Raw genomic sequence first — 20,867 nt, 5'->3', positions numbered from 1 at the left:
GAACCTTCCTTATAGGATTGTTATTCTGTATTCAGTAGATGTTAGCTAGTTTTATTTTTACTCTCTGCTACCCCAATTCTGAACATGATTCCAAAGTGTGTAACATGAGATTTGTAGAAATTAGTAGAAATCAAGACAACTACAGAGATAAACATATAAGTAAATGCAGAATTATTTATAAATTTCCTAACTCTCCTTTTCTTATTACTTGAATTTTATATTTAGCTGGTATTAGTTTGTCTATCTAGAGTGAAACAAGAATAATTAATAAATTCGTTAACTATAATTTTATATTATGAAGACCGTTCACACATACAATTGGTAATAATTGATTATAGAAACCTAATTAGAAGAGCTTGGGGGGGCAGCTAAAGCTTATCAATAGACTGTACCTGAGGAAATGTGGTGCTAAGTAAAGGCATTCACTCCCCTACATATTACCTGAACTTTCCTTATCCTTGGAGGAGTAATGGGAGCCATATGGTGGCTCCCATCCTCAATAGATCTTTTGTCCTTCTGAATACCAGCCCTCCCCCATGATTCTCAAGTTTTCCCTCATAATTCAATTAAGAAGAAAAAGCAGAGAGTCCATTAGAGTTTCTCCCAGTAACTGCACCAGGGGGCTGATGCATCTCTGGGCCAATCTGAAAATTACCTGAATCGAGTATTGCCAGTAAAATGAGGCTATTCCTAGGTGTATATTTTAAATTTTATTAGTATTCCCAGTCAGGGAAAAAACCCATTCCTCTAAAAGTAAAGCTCCACCAATCTCATCATTAATAAGAAATATAACCTCAAACAAGTCTGTTACTTCAACTATAAAATGGGAAGGCTGAATCTTGTCACTATTTTTAAATGGTAAGGGAAGAAAAAGCCAGTAATAATCACTTTAAAAAAATTTCTATAACTTTTCATTACTGCAGGCAGCCCAGAACATAAAGAGAACATAAGATGATTATTGAAAACATGGGCCAGGCACAGTGGCTCTCTCCTGTAATCCCAGCATTTTGGGAGGTCAAGGAAGGAGGATCCCTTGAGACCAGGAGTTTGAAACCAGCCTGGGCAAAACAGCAGACCCCATTTCTACAAAAAAAAATTTAAAAATTAGCCAGTTGTGGTGGTATGTACCTATAGTCCCAGATACTCGGGAAGATGAAGCAGAAGGATCACTTGAGCCAGAAGTTTGAGTCTACAATGAGCTATGATTATGCCACTGCACTCCAGAACGAGACCTTGTCTCAAAACAAACAAACAAATAAAAAAAACCTGAAACAAATAAACTTGTGTACCAAGTTTGATAGCATAACCAAGCACACAAAGAATTATTCTACTGACTTCAAAACACAAAAAAAACACAAAAATTTTAAACCACATTCAGTGATCTTATAAAAATGGAAATAGTATTGCCATTTTAAAACTATTTGAAAAAAAATACATACCACATATAAAGCAAATAAGTAATTATGCTAATTTACTAAAAACCAAGATTTTCAGCATAAAAGATATACAAGATATATAAATACACAAATCAAAGAAGATCTATAAAACCCCTTTAACCTTTAAACTAAGTTTGAAATATCAGTATGAACTCATGATTTTTTCACTTTTTCTAAAAGACACATATTTCTTATATCTGACAACTGAAAAGACTTCTTAGAAGCATGACAACTGAGAAGCAAGGAGTACTCTTGGCACCCCGATTGTGGTCTCTAAATACTATTTCGCATCAGGGTTCTCCGGGGATACGGTCAATTTGTCGTGTGTTAAGTCTAGGACATTATCAAAAATTACTAAAATCATGTCAAAAGGACACCATAGACAAACTGAATGGCTTCCACAGGCGAAAGATAAAACAATATGAATATCAGGAAGAATGACTACATTCATTCACTAGACATTCCATAGAAAGAAACACAAATATATTAGAAACCATAAGTTTACACCAATACCCTAAAAAAAAAAAAAAAAAAACCTCAGTCATCACCTTTGGGATTACCAGGGCACCAACTTTTTACTCTGAAAATTGATGAAGGTAAAAAATCCAGTATTTATCAGGCCTTTTTTGAGTGGACTGTATTTCAGGATAATAAAATGATGAGAAAAGATTCTTTATACAAGAAGCACAGTTAACAAATGGAGGAGGAATGATAGTTAGTAAATCATCATTTTGCAACAACAAATGAAATAACAGGTCTAGTCAGTGATATCAATGTCTACTAAAAGGCTGACGGAGAACTTTATGATGAATGGATCAGGCTAGTAACACCTGAACCCACTGAGCAATCTTAGCATGACTAGAGGTGAAACAGTCAAACTTTATGTGCCTACTGATATGATACAGGGATATAGCACCAAATATGGAGAATTCCTTAAAAAAAGAAGTCAAACCTTCACTGAATTTAATCAAGCCCTAGATCTACCAGTTTATAGGCAATATGGGGATAGAGGAAAATGCTAAACAACACCACAAGGACATAATCAGCCAAATCTAGACCACTGTGGGAAAAAACACAGAATATTAACAACAACAGAAAAGGTATGAAGTAAAAAGAGAAGGGAGAAGAGGGGAATTAGAAGAACCTTAAGAAACGTTGGCCAAATGCGATATGTCAATTTCTTTGAAAACTGATTCAATCAAAACAACTATAAAAAGACATTGAAGACAATCGTGAAAACTGAACACAAACTGGGCATTAGATAATATTAAAAATTTTTTAATTTTGTTGAGTTTTCTAATGGTATTGTGATTGAGATTTTTTCAAGTCCGTATCTGTCATATCTGTTACAGATACACAGTAAAGTATTTATGGATAAAATGGTATGTCTAGATTTTGCTTTAAACTACAGCCCAAGGAAAAAAAAAAAAAAAGAAGTAAGGAGAGCTAAATGAAAAATGGTAGTCTGTTAATAGTTGTTGAAGCTGGGTGTCAGGTACACTGGGTGTCACAATAAGATTTTCTGTACTTTGTGAATGTTTAAAAAGTATAATAAAGTTTTTAAAAATTAAAAAAGCAATGAATAAAAATATTGACTGTAGGCCGGGCGCGGTGGCTCACGCCTGTAATCCTAGCACTCTGGGAGGCCGAGGCGGGCAGATTGTTTGAGCTCAGGAGTTCGAGACCAGCCTGAGCAAGAGCGAGACCCTGTCTCTACTAAAAATAGAAAGAAATTATATGGACAGCTAAAAATATATATAGAAAAAATTAGCCGGGCATGATGGCACATGCCTGTAGTCCCAGCTACTCGGGAGGCTGAGGCAGGAGGATCGCCTGAGTCCAGGAGTTTGAGGTTGCTGTGAGCTAGGATGATGCCACGGCACTCACTCTAGCCTGGGCAACAGAGCAAGACTCTGTCTCAAAAAAAAAAATATATTAAAAAAAAAATATATTGACTGTATAACCTAAATATACATGAACAGGGACTGGTTCTTTAAACTGCAGTAATCTATATAATGGAACAGTGTGCAATTAATAAAGAATGGGACAGTACTCGTATACTAACATGGGACAACTGTTAATACAGTTAGTACAAAAAAACAAGATACAGACTAGTGTGTACAGAAAGTATGCTATTATTTGTGTTAAAATAGACACACATGTAAACACAAATGGACACACACACTTGTGGAAGCAACAGTTTACCTCTGGAATAACACAGGGTAAACAGATAATAGTTGCTTTGGAGGAAGGCAACTGGGTAGCTAGAAAACACAAGACTGAAATTCTTGTATGAGTATTTGTTCATTTTGAAAATGGTATCATGCACATGTATTACCTCTTAGAAAATAACTAAAAAAAGAAATCACCTGCCTACTCTCCTGGCTCTCTGACCAGATTCTGTGCTCCTAAAAACAGGGAATGGGCTTTATCCATTATTATATCTCTAGCATCTAGCAAGTAAGTATATGTTGAACAACTTCATATGAACATCAAGAAAACTCTGAAAATAAAGTACTAATTATAAGCAACTAATCTAATAACTTGTAAATTTCATTTCATTTTTTCAACATTAAATGAAAACATGTAAGGCTAACAGCACAAAAAGTTTTGAATGGGGGTTGAGGGGTGGGGACCACCATTATAAATGAAGTCAAAATACAACTGATAACCTACGAAAAAATACTGAAACAAATGAGGGATTGACACTGTGGCTTGGCGGCTAAGCAGCCAGGCCCAGAAGCCCCTAGGCCCAGGAGTCCCCAGGCCCAGGTCCTAATCCTGGCTCGGCCACATCCCAGCTCTGTGATCTTAGACCAGTTTCTTTCCCTCTCTGGGTTCCAATTGGATCATATTGGGCTCTGAGAATAAATGAGTGTAAAAGTGTTTGGCTCGGAGTGATGGCTCACGCCTGTAATCCTAACACTCTGGGAGGTGGAAGCAGGGGGACAGCTTGAAGTAAGGAGTTTGAGACCAGCCTGAGCAAGAGCAAGACTCCATCTCTACTAAAAATAGAAAAAAAATTAGCCAGGCATGGTGGTGCATGCCTGTGGTCCCAGCTACCCAGGAGACTGAGGCAGGAGGATCACCTGAGTCCAGGAGTTTCAGGTTGCTGTGAGCTATGATGATGCCACTGTACTCTAGCCAGGACAACAGAGTGAGACTCTTGTCTCAAAAAAAAAAAAAAGAAACAAACAAATGATAGACAAAAATAGAGTCAATTCAGCAATGCTGTTAAGAATACAGACTTCCAAGTTAGATAAGGATTTGAATTTTAGTCTTGCTACTGACCACTTCGGCAAACTTCAGCAAGCTACATAACCTTTAAGCCTCATTCTCTTCATCCATAAAATAAGAGAAAATAGTATCTAGATCAGAGTTCGTGTAAAATTTAATGAAATAAGACATGTATAAGTGCTTTATACAATGCCTAGCTTGTGTTAATGCTTAATAAATATTATCAATATCCTTTTAGATAAAGAACTATCACAAATGAATTTTTAAAGATACCAACACAACAACAAATAAGCAACTCAAAAAACAAAAAGAATGCCTCTTAATCATGTCTCAAATTAAAGCAAGAACATTCCAATTTATCACACTGGCAAGTTCATATATGTACAGTTATGGGAAATCAGGCTTTTTAAAAACTCTGAGACAGTAATCTAGTACAACTTTTCTTTACTGCAATTTTGCAATAGTCCTTGAGAGCCTCAAAAAGTCTTAAGAACACTTTGACTTAGAAATTCCCCTTTTCACAATTTATCCTAAAATAATAACTGCTAATACATAAGCACATTTAAGAATATTGATTGTGGTGATGTTTAGTGGTGAAAAGAATTAACCCAAAAGTTATGGTAGAAGATTGCTCTAATTCTTCACTGTTCTGTAACAAGATACATACACACTCTCTGCCACACAGTGGCCAACTGGTTCCTGCTCCTTACCAGAGCAGATTGCTGAGCCACGGTGGGAGTACTTACACCACAGAAATCAGGAAATGCTACAAATCCAGGGTTTTATTTTTTTTTCCCCCAGAAATGTCAGCTGTTAAGAATTTACCAATACAGCACTAGTTGTAACTTTGCAATACCTCCCTACCCCTATGTTGTTCAGAGTAGCCATGTGGCCTGCTTTGACCAATGCAATATTAGTAAATGTGACATGTACAAGGCTTTAAATGTGCTCAGTGGTTAGCCTGCCCTCTTGTGTTCCTGTCATTTGCCAGAAGAACAGATGCTAGGGAATTACTGATCCACAGAGAATGAGAAACATGAAACAGACCTGAACCCAACCTACAGCCTGAAGCAGTGCTGTCCCAGGTAACTAACAAACCTGTGAGCAAGAAAAATAAAGTGTGCTATTGTAAACCACTGAGATTTTGAGGTTATTATGAAGCAAAACCAACTAATACATTCTCCATCAACAGAAGTATGAACAAATTAGTGTATCTACATAATGAAAACTCACAAAGACTTTAAATGTCAAAGATATACATTTGCTCTGGAAATATATCCAAGCTATGTTTTACAAAAAGGTTTAAAAAAATAGAATAGTATGATATTTTTATTTTAAAAGTACACATAGAAAAGTGTTTGGAAGGATATTTATAAAAATGTTAGTGATTATTTCTGAGTAGTAGGCTACAAGTAATTTTTACTTAAAAAAAATCAGACCATATAGAAGGGTACAATGAGTAGGTTTTCAGTTTTGTTATAAAATAAGGGTGTTGATATTTCAGAGGGAAAAACTGATGGTACAGAACTGGGTATTCCATAAAGCAACCAATTTTTGGAGTTAAAGTAAATAAATGTGACAGCACAACTGAGTCCAAAAACAGTCAGGACTTACAAATGTGACTTTGTAAATGGACAGCCAATGTGGTGAAACACATGTATTGGTCTGTTCCTCTCATGTGTTCTCAAGACCTAGGTAGGCAAATAATCACTTGCATTTGAATTTCTCAATGTGAGCTTCCCAAGTATTGTTAGGTTGGCAGATTCCTGAGCACCACTCCAATACTGGTGATTCAAAACCTTAGGGAGTGGGACCAGAAATGAGCAGTTTTAACAAGCTCACTAAAAACTGAAAATACTAACTAGTCTGCATGGTAGAAAACACATACAGACTAGTTAAATATAAACTGTTCTAAAGTTTGACAAATGAGAGCAGAGCTTTTTTTTATTTTGATGGTGAGTTCTTCAAGATCACTAAATTATTGCTCTTAACACATCTAAGGATAAGACTATGTTAAATAAAGCTTACTTAAAGATGAAGTTTTCATTAGTAAAAAATGACAACTATAAGATTAAGTTAAATCATGTTCACTGCTGAAGTAAAAACCTATTTATTGAATTTCACATAAGTACTTTCTCCAAATATAAAGACTTATTTTCCTAACACTGGCATTCATTTATTTGAATGTTTCAGTGTATGAGACACATAGATGCCTGTAAATTTGTTTGCTAAATGAATGTACAACATTCACCCATAAGGACAGATGTATTTATAAGTTAATTACTAATACATCACCACATGCCAGTTACTGTTTTAACCACTTTACATACACTCTTTTCATCTACATAGAAATCGTGTAAGATAAATATTATTACCCCCCAGATAATGAGCAAACTGAAACACAGGAGGGAAGAGACCTGCCCAAGCTAGGCAGTGAATAGACTTGAGCCAGGGTTCAAACCCAGGCAGGCCGGCACCAGAATCTGTGCAATCACTAAAATACACTGCCCTCCTGATTTAAAATCAAGTATTTTTAATCCAGTAATAGATTCCCTAAGTGAAGCTCAAATATCTTTGAAAAATTTTCTTGCTCACCACTTTAACACTCACTTCTGGCAAGATAAACACTATTTCAGATTTTCTAATCAATTTAATATACATCTAAGAGCTGGATGCCTTTGTCTTTCATGTTTATTGATTTTCTCAACAGCCTAGTTTAGAGAAATTATTAATCTTTTCCCAAAATATCTATGGTTTTATTCTGAAGACCTGCAATCTTACATGCTTCGTTTAGTTTATTACAAAATATATTTACTATAAGTATGAGAAGGAGTTAAAAATCTTATCATCCAGAGATAATCACTGTTAGTCATTACATATTCTCTCAGGCTTATTTATAATACTCCCACCTTCCACCACTATCACCAAATAAGTAAGATCACTCTGTATAAACTGGGAAGAACTGAAATGTCTTACTCTGCAAAAAGGAAAGGAAATGAATCACTGTCATAAGATAGAAAATATTTTGAGCTACTATTCCATAATGTAAACCCTGAGAACATTGCTTTTTATAAATAAGTTTTGGTTTACAGTAATCATTTTCTGAAAACAAAAACAGTTTCACAGGTACTTTATAAGTACTTATAAAAGTCTACAACAAACTTCATCTAAACACTTATTTTGAAAGAAAAGATATCATGTTCAAGAAATATGAGACAAGTGAGTTTTCTTATATTTTGCTATATATTCAACTTTGTTTTTCTATATTAAGAACTTAATTAAGTTAAAAGCTCTAAGTAAAAAGTACCTGAATGTTTATGTTATCCTGTTTAGCACAGCAGTCAATGGCTACTACGTGGTTACATCACCTACAGTACAATAATGGAGTCCTAACCATTTTCTTATTGCCAGTTCCATCATGGTTGATCCAGACTAGTTCCACACACTGGAGCCCCAAGACTTGATATACAGCACAGAAAAATTATCAATACCTGTTATGCAAGTTTCCTTTCCTTCAAAACTAACAAATAATAGTATCCCAGTAAAATACTCTGCTTTCAAACACAATCCAGGTCCAAACCCTGGGATTCTCCAAGATCCTTCTCTGAGCTGTCTGAAAGATGTGCTTTACCTATAGCTGTTCGCTGCATTTCCTTTGGAATTACATAGCCTAAGGAGGCTGCTGTAATTGCTATATAGAGTGGCCATAGCAAGCTTCTTGAGAAAACTCCTACACAAAACTCTTAATACAACAAGGATTCTGGATAACATGCAATGGTTAGCATATCCTTGTAATACACGGTGGTTTTACTCAACCTCAGTTGTTACCAAGCCTGGCTGATCAGAAACACCTGTGAAACTTTTTAAAAACAGATTGCTGGGCCCTATATTTTTCTAAGTACCACCCACTTCCCTGAAGACTAAACTGAGTAGATTTATAGTGAAGCTCAGTTAAAAAAAAAAAATTTAGTTACCTAGATCCTTGCTATCCAAAGTGTGGTCCAAGCATCAGAAGCGTCAGTATCACCTGGGAGCTTGTTAGAAATGCAGAATTTCAGGCCCCATCAGACCTACTGAATCAGAACCTGCATCTTAGCAGGGTCCCCAGGTGATTAGTAGAAACATCAAAGATTCAAAAGCACTGCCCTACATGATTCTGATGTACAACGAGCTTCCAAAAGCACTGCTCTCCTTAACCTTCTAGTTTCCAAAATATAAAATCAGGTATATGAATCAACTTCAAATGTACTTCAATTACTACAAAGGGGCTCCAGTGAAAATCAAAAGAAATTTATTTTTTGGTGGCCCCAATTATGATCCACAGCTACCACAGTTTCACTTACCCTTGCATTACATATGGAAACTGATGACTCTGTGCGGGGTTGGTTTGTGCTTGTGAAGGGGTTCGCTGCCTCAATCCTTCCGAGGAAGAACTAGCAGCTAAAGACAAGGTTTCTTGACTGGACGATGGAGTTGTTGATCCTGAATGATCTGAACTCTACAAACAAAAATGTAATAATTTTTAAGGAGATTTAATTATAATTGTGAAATTATAGACATATTACTAAAAATGTACTCATGAAATTCCTTTGCAAAATAACTGAATTTTAGAAATTTATTGATTTAAATCTTATGTCCAGTATAGTAGGTAGATATTTTAACTTTACTAAGACTAAAGAGTTCAGAAAGTCAAAACTGCTTAATTAATCAACAGTATTCCATTTCTCAACTAGAAAAGGCTGAGAAGCAGAGGAATACTATACAAAATAGCATATTAAATTGTGAGGATTAAATTAATGGATAAAAGCTCCTTTTATACAATTAAGTTAATGCATGCAAAGCTCCTTTCATTATGCCTAACACACAGAAAGTACTCAATAAATGGTACTAACTACTGAATTATTTAAGTAGTTGCTATGTGCCAAATACTGTATAACATGCTATCAGTAACACACTGGTTTAAAATAATGAGGAACAGGCCGGGTAACAAAAGATCTAGAATCTATTGTTACCTCTGACATTAACAAGGAGTAAAACAAAATTAGACTAGATTTTCAAGATTCCATTCAACTCTAAAATTCAACTGATTTATAGATGCCATCAACAAATACTGTTTTTCTACAAAATGAACAAGATACCAATCAGGATTTTTATATTCTCATGATCAAATGATGTCAGTAACTAACAGATTTAATAACTTTAAACAATGTAACTCCTTGAAGACCATCCCAATTTGTTGCTTTTTGAAAATATTAATAGTTTGTCAAGTGTTTTTATCTAAATTTAATACACAATTATGTCATATAAATTAATAGTTCTTCCACTTTAAAAAGCTGAGTATGATATTATTTTAACATCCCTCCAAGTTTGCTACACTTGTATTTTACTTGTCCTGCCTTCCTATTGACGGGATGTCTTTTCGCATGTCTACCATCCTACGTCCTGTCGTGTGCAAGGCCCCAAGCACACCAGTCTTTTGCAAAACTAGCAAAAACTTTCTTTAAGATGTTACTTCACACAAACTAGATAAGAAATATCCTACTAAGGAGTTTGATTCTTAGGGATATAAACTAGAAATGGCTTCTTTTTTGGCAAGATTTCTCATTAAATGGGCCATCATAATATGGTATTCATTTATATGATTAATAGAAGAAAGGCCTTAACTAGTTATTTGGCAGCACAATTTAAAGTCTCTAGAACTAATGATTTCTGACCTTATTAGATAATTTTTCATGATTAGATTTTTAAGATATTTTTCAAATCCCTCTGAAATTTCTGAGCCATGAAAAATTAAGAGTTCAATTTAACTTTCCTTTGATACTTTTTAGATTTTCATAAATAATCCTGTCAATAGGATATTTGTAATATACTGAAAAAACCAAGTATGTACACTAATGACATAAAATCATGTCTGAGCAACCCAAGTCAATTAAATCAGAGGGTTATTTCCCAACAAAAACTGGAGCAACGAAACTATGTCCAAAGATTCCAAACAAAACTCTGTGCCAATCCAGCGTTTTCCCTTCTCATGCCAATACAGGAACCACACAAAGATTCTTGGGTGTTCTGACAAAGAAAATTTCAGTTTAATGTAAGCTAAATTTCCATGGCTGTTACCAGAAAATACTTACCACTGAGACCATACTAATTAAATATAACAATTGGAGGATGTAGTTTCTTAAAGAAGCAGTTAGCTAGTATCTATTGGAAGATCTTTCAACAGTTATCACCCTGGCCACTCACCACTTGTCCCGTCTCTTTAAGTTTTGACTAAATTCTTTTTTTTTTTTCTTTTTTTAGAGACAGGACCTCACTCTGTCACCCAGACTGCAATGGCATTATCATAGCTCACTGAATCTCAAACTCCTGGGCCCAAAGGAGATCCTCCTGTGTCAGCCTCCCAAGTAGCTAGGACCATAAGTCCATGCCACCACAACCAGTTAATTTTTTTTTTAATTTTTTGTAGAGATGGGGTCTCACTGTGTTGCCCCCACTGGTCTAGAACGCCTGGCCTCAAGCGATCCTCCTGCCTTGACCTCCCAAAATGCTGGGATTACAGGTGTGAGCCACAGCGCCCAGCCTAGATTCCTGATGAGAAGGAAAGCATACTTAGCAATATAAAAGTTCCCTGCCTGCTCAAGAAGTTTAAAGCAAGTTTCTACTCATCCCAATCCTCTTACCCCCAAAGGTATCATAGAAAATTTTTATGGGAAATCAAAAGTAATTTAATATAGAAGGATGGGTGATAATGTCTTTAAAATTTATAGAAATGTCTAAGTTGAGAAGTTCAACTATTATAAAATATTTCCAAAATACTTTTAGGCAAATGGAAAAATAAGAAGGGAGAGATGAATACCCAAGTCTGAAAGAGATGAGTACATTAAGTAATTCTTCCCCCTGCAATTGGAATGTATGCACAAATCTACTCGCTGTTAAAAATAAAATCTTTGACCAAGTAATCTACATCAAGAAGATGTAGGGTACCTAAAATGTAAATAATTTAATCTACCTTGAATAAAATATTCTATATTAGACACCTTAAATATTTCTGAAACTTCACTGGCCTGAGCATTTATGTTATATAATCCTACCATAATTCGGTTTTCTAAGTATTCCGGTAATTAAACTCCTGAAGATTGAATTTATTACTGACTTGCCATATTGCAAACTATAACTTATAGTAAATAGGTTTCAAGGGATAACCGTGTGTTAGGTTTTCTAAAAACAAATTTTAAATGCCTAAACTCCAGTTTTTCAAAACCCAATCTAAAAATCCGTAAGTTCTAATTCTTCTGTTTTTCATTTAGTTTTTAGAGGCAAAAAAGGATGATCAGAAAACTTCAGTATTTACTCCTCCCAAAACAACTCACAGAATTGCTGCTAGATGCCAACGCTTCACGACTTTCTCTATTGGTGCTGGATTTTGGAGAACCAGGAGGAGTCCGAGAAGTACATACTAGATGAACCATATGATACTCATCTTGCTAAAATTGAAGAAGATTACATTTAAAGGGTAGTACTGGGAAATGTACAGTTCAAAAAGCCAGTAGCTAAGCTGAAACACTTAACTCAAAACTTAAGTTCCTTTACAGCCTAGAGATTGTATAAGTAATAAAATGTTATCATATGAAGACATGTTTTCCATTTTAATATTTGGGGCCCTTCTGAATTCAATATTTTTTCCATGCTTAGAAAATGGTCTAAATACTCAGCAATTGCTATATTAAAAAATTATTATTTGCATACCAAGTAGCCTTGAAGCAATCAATGCTGTAAAGTTGTGTCAACACAATTATTTTAATATAAAAACATCTAGTTAGCACCTTAATATCAGAACCCTAAGAGTTACCTTGAAGTTTAGGCCCACAAACTTTGAATGATGAAAATATTTCTATTACTTGAGACTTAGCAACTATAAAAGAAACTCAAATAACTTCATCATAATCTCATTTGCCTTAATTTTAGCAAGGTGATATATAGTTTTTTACTGTTTTGTAAGTCAAAAACTGTTTTTACCTATAACATTTATACACAGATATAAAGCATATATTTGAACTATATTCTGTAAATATTTCATGTATTTCCACAAATGTATAACTATGACTGAAGGAAAATATTCTAAATAATGATTATAGTTGGCATTTTAGCTTAGTGAGATCATGAGGATGTTTATATTTAGACATTAAGCTCGTAAATGATGGAAAAAGGAAAGAGAAAATAGAGGACGACAGAAAAGAATGATGAGTCAGCAATTTAAAAAGAGAAAAGAAAAAAATAGGATGCTAAAGAAAAGGGGGAAGGAAGAAAAGAAAGATGTCCAGTGGTGAGAAAGGGAAACAAAGCTACTAGAAACTACAAATTTATCAACTGCCTACCATGAACCTTGAATTGTGCTTAATCCACAATTAGGATTAAGGTGAATCCAAGAAAGGATAAGAGTCAGTCCCTTCCTTAAAGCGGCTCATGATATTGTTAAGAGATCAGACTAGCGCATCAGAGCACAATAAAGAAACATATAAAACAGTCTTTTGCATGAAACTGAGAAGCACAAACTGCTTTAGAAGTTTAGAGAAAGAAGTTTACAGGGGTTAGAATGCTAAGGAAAGGCGGCAGAGAGAGCTTTACACGATGTATGCCTAGTGAAGACACTCGTGATTTACAATGTCCCCTCAGTTTCTGAATATGGAATATATGAAAGCATCCAAGTATAAGGTGTTTATCCTTAGAAACCTATTTTCAAAAGGTCATATGAATCACAACTCACAGTATCTATTCCCCTTTGGGGAATGTTTCTGTAAAACATTTTATTAATATGACTAAACAAGGAAAGCTAATGTAGCAATTAACTGAAAAATGTAAAGGGGTACACTGACTTTAACAAAAATTGTTCAAAGATCTATTAAAAATGTAAACATATTATTCAAGATGTTTTATATAAGGGACACAACAGTCCTTTGGAGCAGTTATTATTTTAAGTCATCTGGTCTGAAACCATTTTTGGCAGCAAAAGCCTTTTTAAAAGTATTCATCTGCAGATTCAAGCTATCCTTGGGTTAAAATAATAAATATACCTGTATTTCGAAAAGCAGATAGCAGAAAGGTGTTTAAGCATAAAAACAGGGAAAAAATGAATAGGCATAACACAGAAGTTTTTAGGGCTGTTACATATGATACTATAATAGTGAAGATATGTCATAAAACATTTGTCCAAACCCATAGTGTGTGCAACACTAAGAGTGAACCCTAACATAAACTAGAACCTTTGGGTGATAATGATATGTCAATGTAGGTTCATTGATTGTAATGAATGTACCATTCTAGTAAGAGATGGTGACAGTGTGGCAAGCTGTGTGTGTGAGGGCAGTGAATACATGAGAACTCCCTGTACTTTCTTGCTCAATTTTGCTATAAACCTGAAACAGCTCTAAAAAATAAAGCCTACTGAGAGAAAAAGAAAAAAAATCTGCCATGAGGTCCACTATTTTAGAGGGGGTAGGTATTAAGCCATTTTAGCAATTTGAAACTACATAATTAAAATGAAATGACAGCAAGAAGTCACACTGGCAAAGCTAAAATGTCAACTAGCTAACCAGAAGGAATATACTAAGATTTTTTTTTAAGTTTCCCACAGGTGATCATAAACATACAGGAGAGGACATAGATGTTCTAAATCAGATCAGGAATAACTAGGACAACATTAAGCATTCAGTCAAAGATCTAGGACAAAACATAAAAGTTATTCAATTCTGCTATATTCACAAACAAAAAGCAGCATTTCAAACACTAAAAAGCTGTAAAAGTACAAATTCCACAAATGAACATAAGCTAAAAGCTGCCATGAAAATAACCAGCATTCAAGCTGATTTTGTCAAAATACTACATGCAAGTATATTTTAGCTCTGAGCATCAGCATTCAAATTGGCTAAGTGAAGGACCAAGTGGGCTTCACTCTATTTCCTGTCCTGAAATTAAACTTCCAACCCAAGCAGTTTGTACTAAAATGTCATACAGTTTAGTTAAAAAGGGATCCAGAGGAAAGATTATCAATGAAAATCCTTCCCCACTACTGAACATTCCACTCCTGCACTACTGATAAGTCAATAGAGTTTTCTTATAAAAGATGACAAATACCTGAACACAAATATATAATACTACTTCAGATTTAGCTGTCAGATGGATACATATAACACTGTTACCTAAACTAATCAGAATATATCATAGTCTTTGCTTTCTAATTTATCTTTACCTGTTATGCTACCCTAAGGAGTTGATTTTAAGTATCTAAAAACTGAACTGGTTGGATAAAACTTCAGAGCATATCTTCTCTCACACTCTGAATGTATCTGGTGTCAAATAGTGGTAGAAAAGCTTACTTTTCTGAGAATGTCTTTCAGCTGCAGATGATCGGGAAGCAGTCTGCCCGAATACACCAATCTCTGATCCTTCGTCAACTAAAAAATGGGACAAAGAAAAGAATTCAACTTTTCCAACTAGACAAATTGAAGGTTGGGAATAGCATGCCTAAATATAGGCAAAATAAAATTCCCATTAGGCACAAATAAGCAGAAATTGACGTAATTTAAGAATTTTTGTTTTTCCTAATTTCACTTAAGAAATTTAAGATCTCAGCAAATGGTAGCATATCTACTATAGCTATAATAAAATACAGATAATTACTATATTAAAAAACATCTTGAGGAAATAAGGTAAATCAGAAGTTTGTCTTTTCAGTTATAATGCAATGCACTTTTGACTATCATTAAAAACCTTCAAGACTATAAAAATGAGAAAGTGATTGGCTTTATATGAATAGTCAACACTAGGATAAAATTTCAAGGTCACCAGAGTTATTTCGCATTATTTTCTTAGTATTTTAATCAAAAATGTATAATTAAGATTTATTTTCTACTTCACTAACATCATGCATAACAATTTATTGGTTTTAATTCAAGAGCCATTTGGATTTAGTTACTTTACATAACTATTCTAGTTTTTATTATTCCTGTCACTCTCAGAAATACCTTTGTACATTTTTTAAAAACATAAAGAGAAATCAACGTAAGTGCACAGAGATTCAGTTGTCATCTCTATATGAAACCCAGAATACGAAATATGTTTCGGTTATCTCTGTCATATTTTGTACTTATAGTAAGTCTGCTAAATATTCACACTCCTAACATTATTTAAAATTAAAGCATTTTGTATAGTGCCCATAAGGCCTATTTCATAACTGAGAAATAGATAACTGGTCCTTGAATTCTATTAAAACAAATATTAACTATATCAAGAACTGTTAAATATGCCAAATCCAAGCCACAACTATAACAATTTTTAAGCAGAATATATATTCAACATGGCTACTACAAAAGGGTCTTATATGAAAAAAAGCCAAAATAGAAATTGTCATACTAAGTAAAATCTGTGGTTCAGGAGTTCTTAACGCACCAAAAACCAACCAAGGGAATGATATAGCTATCCTTCCAAAATACTTAACTATTAGGCATAATCTTAGTTTCTCCTGGAAGCATTTTGGTGTGTGCTATACTTAAGATGTACATGTGCAAATTCATATATATAAATAACCAAACATAATATAGGAGCTTTTAAAAAATACATATCACAAGTCATGAAACTTCAATAAATACATATAAACAAGGAAGCACTATGATATTTTGCAATATATGTTTGGTCTTCATTACGTTTCCTGACATAAGCCTCCTAAAAGCCCTGGATTCTCTGGATTGATGACTATCTTTTGTACAGTAAGATAACTGGTGGATATAGGGGCTAGATTGCCTCAGGATGGGGGGTGGTTGCCAGGGAAACCAAGGGAGAATTGGAACTTTCAGTCCCACTGCCCAACCTCCAGGGAGGGAGAAGGGCCTGGAAGGTTGAGCTGATAAACCAAAGGCAAATGATTTAATCAATCATGCCTACCTACGGAAGCTTCCATAAAAACCTGAAAGAACTGAGTTCTGAGAGCTCCAGGATAGTGGACAGGTGCAGGTTCCCAGGGAGTGGTGCTCCCAAAGAGGGCATGGAAGCTCAACACCCCTTCTGCCATACTTTCCTCCTATGGATCTCTTCCATCCGGCTGTTCATCTGTGTCCTTTGTAATATCCTTTATAATAAATAGGTAAATGTAAGTAAAGTGTTTCCCTGAGTTCTGTGAGCTGCACTAGCAAATTAATTGAACCCAAGGAAGGGGTCATGGAAACCCTGATTTATAACCAGCTGGTCAAAAGCACAGACCACAACCTATGCTTGTAACTGGTATCTAAACTGGGGGGCAGTCTTGTGGGACTGAGCCCTCAACCTGTAGGATCTGATGCTATCTCCAGGTAGACAGTGTCAGAAATGAACTGAATTAGAGGACACCCAGATGGTGTACTCTAGAGAAGTATCTGCAGAATTGCCTGCTTGATGGAGGAAAAATCCCCATGTATTTTGGTGAACAAAGGTCACAGAAGTATTTGGTATTGAGTATTGTGAGATTATAATAGGAGAAATTGTTTTTTCCTATATTCTTACAGGCACTGAATGGCAAATTACATAAACATAAGATGAATGCTAAGTAGATAGTGAATGATTTAACCCCTGGCCAAAATGAATTATCTAATGCTCTATAAATTTCTATAATGTACTTATTACTTCAACTGGAACCTAAAGAAGTTTAATAAGTATTACAGCCATCATAAGCTATTAATATCACTTTTCACCAGACCAAATATTTAATTAATAGATGCTTCTATATCACGTCATCACTCTACATAAAGGACATTAGTCTCTTTCTATGAATTTTTTTTTTTTACTTTATAAAAACTCTCAGGCATACACAAAGTGGAATGAATAAAATGAATCCCCATCTTCAAAAACTCCAAGTACCCAGCTTCAATAATTACCAACATTCTGCTATTCTTTTTACATCTATTTCTTTCCTTTTTTTAGAAGAAAGTACTATATTTTAAAGAAAATAATCACACATTTCTTTTCACCTATTAAAAATTTAGTATTATCTGTAAGGTTTTTTTAAATAACCATGTTACCACATTCAACATAATAAATAATTCCTTATTATGTAATATCCGGTGCAGCTCAACTTTTCCCACTTGCTCAAAAGTGTTTTGCAGAGATGGTTTGAATCAGAAGCCAAACAAGGTTCACACACAAGATTGGGTTATTGTATCTCTTTTAATCTTTTAACAGTTTCCACTTCCTTTTAATTTTTTCCGACGCTATTTATTTGTTGAAGAAATCACGTTATTTGTTGTAGAATTTCCCAGTCTGTTTTGGCTGACTGTATCCTCCTGGTATTATATAGCATATTCTTGTACTTCCTGTACAATGTAGTAAGATTCTAGAGGGTCAATTAGATTCAGATTCCTTTTTGTTTGACAAGAGTACTACATGTGGATTGGCTGATCTACTTTTAGTGATGTTCAGACTGATGACTAAGTTCAGATGTTGTCAGCCTGATCTATTCCTTATAAAGTTCCCATCAACCTTATTATTAATAATTGCCTAAGGTTCAATTGTCTAAATCCAGGATTTCATAAGAAGTAGAAAACTATTATTTTTCTAATTCTATAATTCCTTTTGTATTTATTAGCTATGATTCTTCTAAAAGAACTTTTCCTCATCAACTGTTTGGTTAGTCTACATAAGAAACGTAGCAAAGATGCACAGTGTTTCCCTTTATGAATTTTCAGAGTGACTGCCCAAGCAACCTCCAGAAGTGACAACGAGTTTTGGGTTTTAAGTGTCATTATGAGCTTGTGGAATTTTGTTTTTCAATGTACTGCCATCATTTTTTTAAATCCTCAAATTGCGCCATCTTTGAGCAGTAGGAGTTCCTTCACTCGGTTCCTATGTCTTTTTTATCTGACTTGTCAATCTCTAATAGCTTCCTTGCTTTCAGGCTCAAAATGCCCCAGGTTCATTTCCCACATATCCTGCCCCATACCTGGAATAGCTATTGCTCCAGGAGCCTTGATTTTTTTTCTTTTTAATGGGAAATGGTATCTGAACACCAAAATCTGGGAGCTGCGAGTGCTTTGCTTATTACTTCTAGGATTCTTCAATGAGCAGATGCTAGAAAATATATATTTTTTAGAAAGAGAAACATACCCTAAATTCATATTGACATTTCCCATTAAATTGTATAGTTTTCACTCATTTTATTTGTATCTTCTCTCACCCTGAAAATCTTACTTGCCGATGACATTAATAAACATATGCCATTAGCAAACAGACTTGTTTTATCCTACTACATGTAATCTCAAAAAAACAAGATTGTTCCTAACAATATTGAATGAAGTTTAAGATTTCTTGTGGCTTTTTTCTGTCCTTAGCATACATGCCACTAGGGATACACAGTCAAAATACTGTGTTTCAGTTACTTGAAATAATTCCTGTAGCTACTTCACCAACCTGACATTGTTAAATTCTTGTGTTTCCATTTGGAGATTTTTTTTCTCTATTTAATTTTGGGTTTTTTTTAAATTATATATAACATACATGGCAATAAACTAAAAACTACAGAACAAGGTAAATTCAGCGAAGTTTCTGTCTCTGTCCCCTTTCCCTATAATGTTGGATTACCCTTTCATTTCTTTTTAACAATATAACACACTCCTATTTTCCTTCTTTTCTTACATGAAATGTAGTACACTATATCTCCTGCACCTTGTTTGCACACTTAATATATCCTAGCAATATAAAGATATCTTCTCCATTCTTTTCGACAAATGCATAATGTTCCATTATATGGAAGTACTACAGTTTATTAATGGATATTTCAATGTTTCCAGGCTTTTGTTATTAAGCATAGTGTCCTTCCTTCATATTATTCTATTTATCTCTGTATTTCCCCACAACATCCTACAATAAGGAGATCACTAGTGATGTTGATAAAAGCAATCTTGGTGGAATGGCAGGGTAAAAACCTAACTGGAATGGATTCAAGAGAAAAGGAAGAATATAGTTAGACAAAGTTAAAATATACAACTGATGAGGAGTTTTGCACTAAAGGGAAGGAAAGAAATAGGAAAACAGCTAGAAGGAAAGTGAGATTAAGAGAAGGTTTGGTTTTTTGTGTGTGGGTTTTTTTTTTTTAAGAAGAGAGAAATACCATTTATATGCCAATAAGAATAATCCAGTGGAAAGGAAAAAACTGATGATGCAGGAGAAAAAAACAATTTCAAGAGCAATGTCCTTAAGTAGCTAATAAGGATGGGGTTGTGTGTGGAAGAGTTGTACTTAAACAAGAATATGGCACATATAGGTGAAGAGATGTTAAGAAACTTGCACAAGATCCCACCACTCTGTGCCTCAATTTTCTCATCTGTAAAATGAGGGCAATAATACTGTCTATCTCACAGGGTTGAATTTTCATAACAATGGAAATGCACATAAACCTCTTAGAACAGAGCACTATGTCCAATGAGAATTCAATGAACATTAGGTGCTAATTTCTAGTAACTACTACTCCTACCATCATGTAATTTCATAAAGATCTAATGAGATTATGTGCAAATATTGAAAAGTTATATGACTAACAGCAGATTGTGTGTGTTCATTATGTACAAGACCATGATTAGGAGGCTGCTAAAATAGGTTTGCTTAAAGGTGCAATGGCTATCACTTTTAATGACTGGAAAAGAAAGTCCCCATCCACACGAGAACAACTTTCAAGTCTCAGTTTAAAAATAACATTTAGAAATAATAAAAGGAAATCTTTTAACTATTTTACCTTCTCTACAGAGAGAAAAATATTTTGATGTTGGTAAAAAGAAATCCACGTCCAAAACATAAGTTATTTAACTTCAGAGTTTTAGTGAAAGGATGTAGTGTTTGCCAACTACTTCTACATATATCTATATAAATATCTGCTGTATACATAGGTAATCCCCATTTTCCTATTAAGCTGTAATAGTAACGTAATTAATCAGATAGAAGTATCACTTCCAAACAAAATAGAGAAAAAAATATGCTAGAAAACTCAGTATTTGGGACTAACATACATAAACTGAGTACACTGGCAATCCAACTTAAAAAGTTTACTCCCATAATTCGCTAATAGGCAGCTTTAAAACAAATTTTTCACAGAAATAATAATCATTGTCAGTCAAACAGAGACTCCACAGTCTCCAGAACAAGCTTGAAAAACTTTGTAACACAAGTTAAACATATTTA

The 20,867-nt window shown here is 34.4% G+C and overlaps 1 protein-coding gene across 4 annotated transcripts in view; it reads right to left on the bottom strand.

Annotated features, from left to right (window-relative positions):
• The window catches only part of HERPUD2 (HERPUD family member 2), a 37,972-nt gene that overhangs the window by 6,091 nt on the left and 11,014 nt on the right, over positions 1 to 20,867 (bottom strand). For 2 of the 4 annotated variants that reach the window (XM_069461775.1, XM_069461778.1), the window contains 3 exons: positions 15,047 to 15,124; positions 12,044 to 12,157; positions 9,017 to 9,171 (listed from right to left, as the gene is read on the bottom strand). In XM_069461775.1, coding sequence (XP_069317876.1) covers positions 9,017 to 9,171; positions 12,044 to 12,157; positions 15,047 to 15,124 — 347 coding nt within the window. Of the gene's footprint in view, positions 1 to 9,016; positions 9,172 to 12,043; positions 12,158 to 15,046; positions 15,125 to 16,610; positions 16,630 to 20,867 lie in introns of those variants that run through there. The other 2 variants (XM_069461779.1, XM_069461776.1) reach the window with 2 other exon arrangements.

Source organism: Eulemur rufifrons, chromosome 29, assembly GCF_041146395.1.
Source record: "Eulemur rufifrons isolate Redbay chromosome 29, OSU_ERuf_1, whole genome shotgun sequence".
Taxonomy (NCBI): Eukaryota; Metazoa; Chordata; class Mammalia; order Primates; family Lemuridae; genus Eulemur; species Eulemur rufifrons.
Note: the sequence above shows the minus strand (reverse complement) of the source record. Positions and strands in the feature narration are given on the sequence as shown.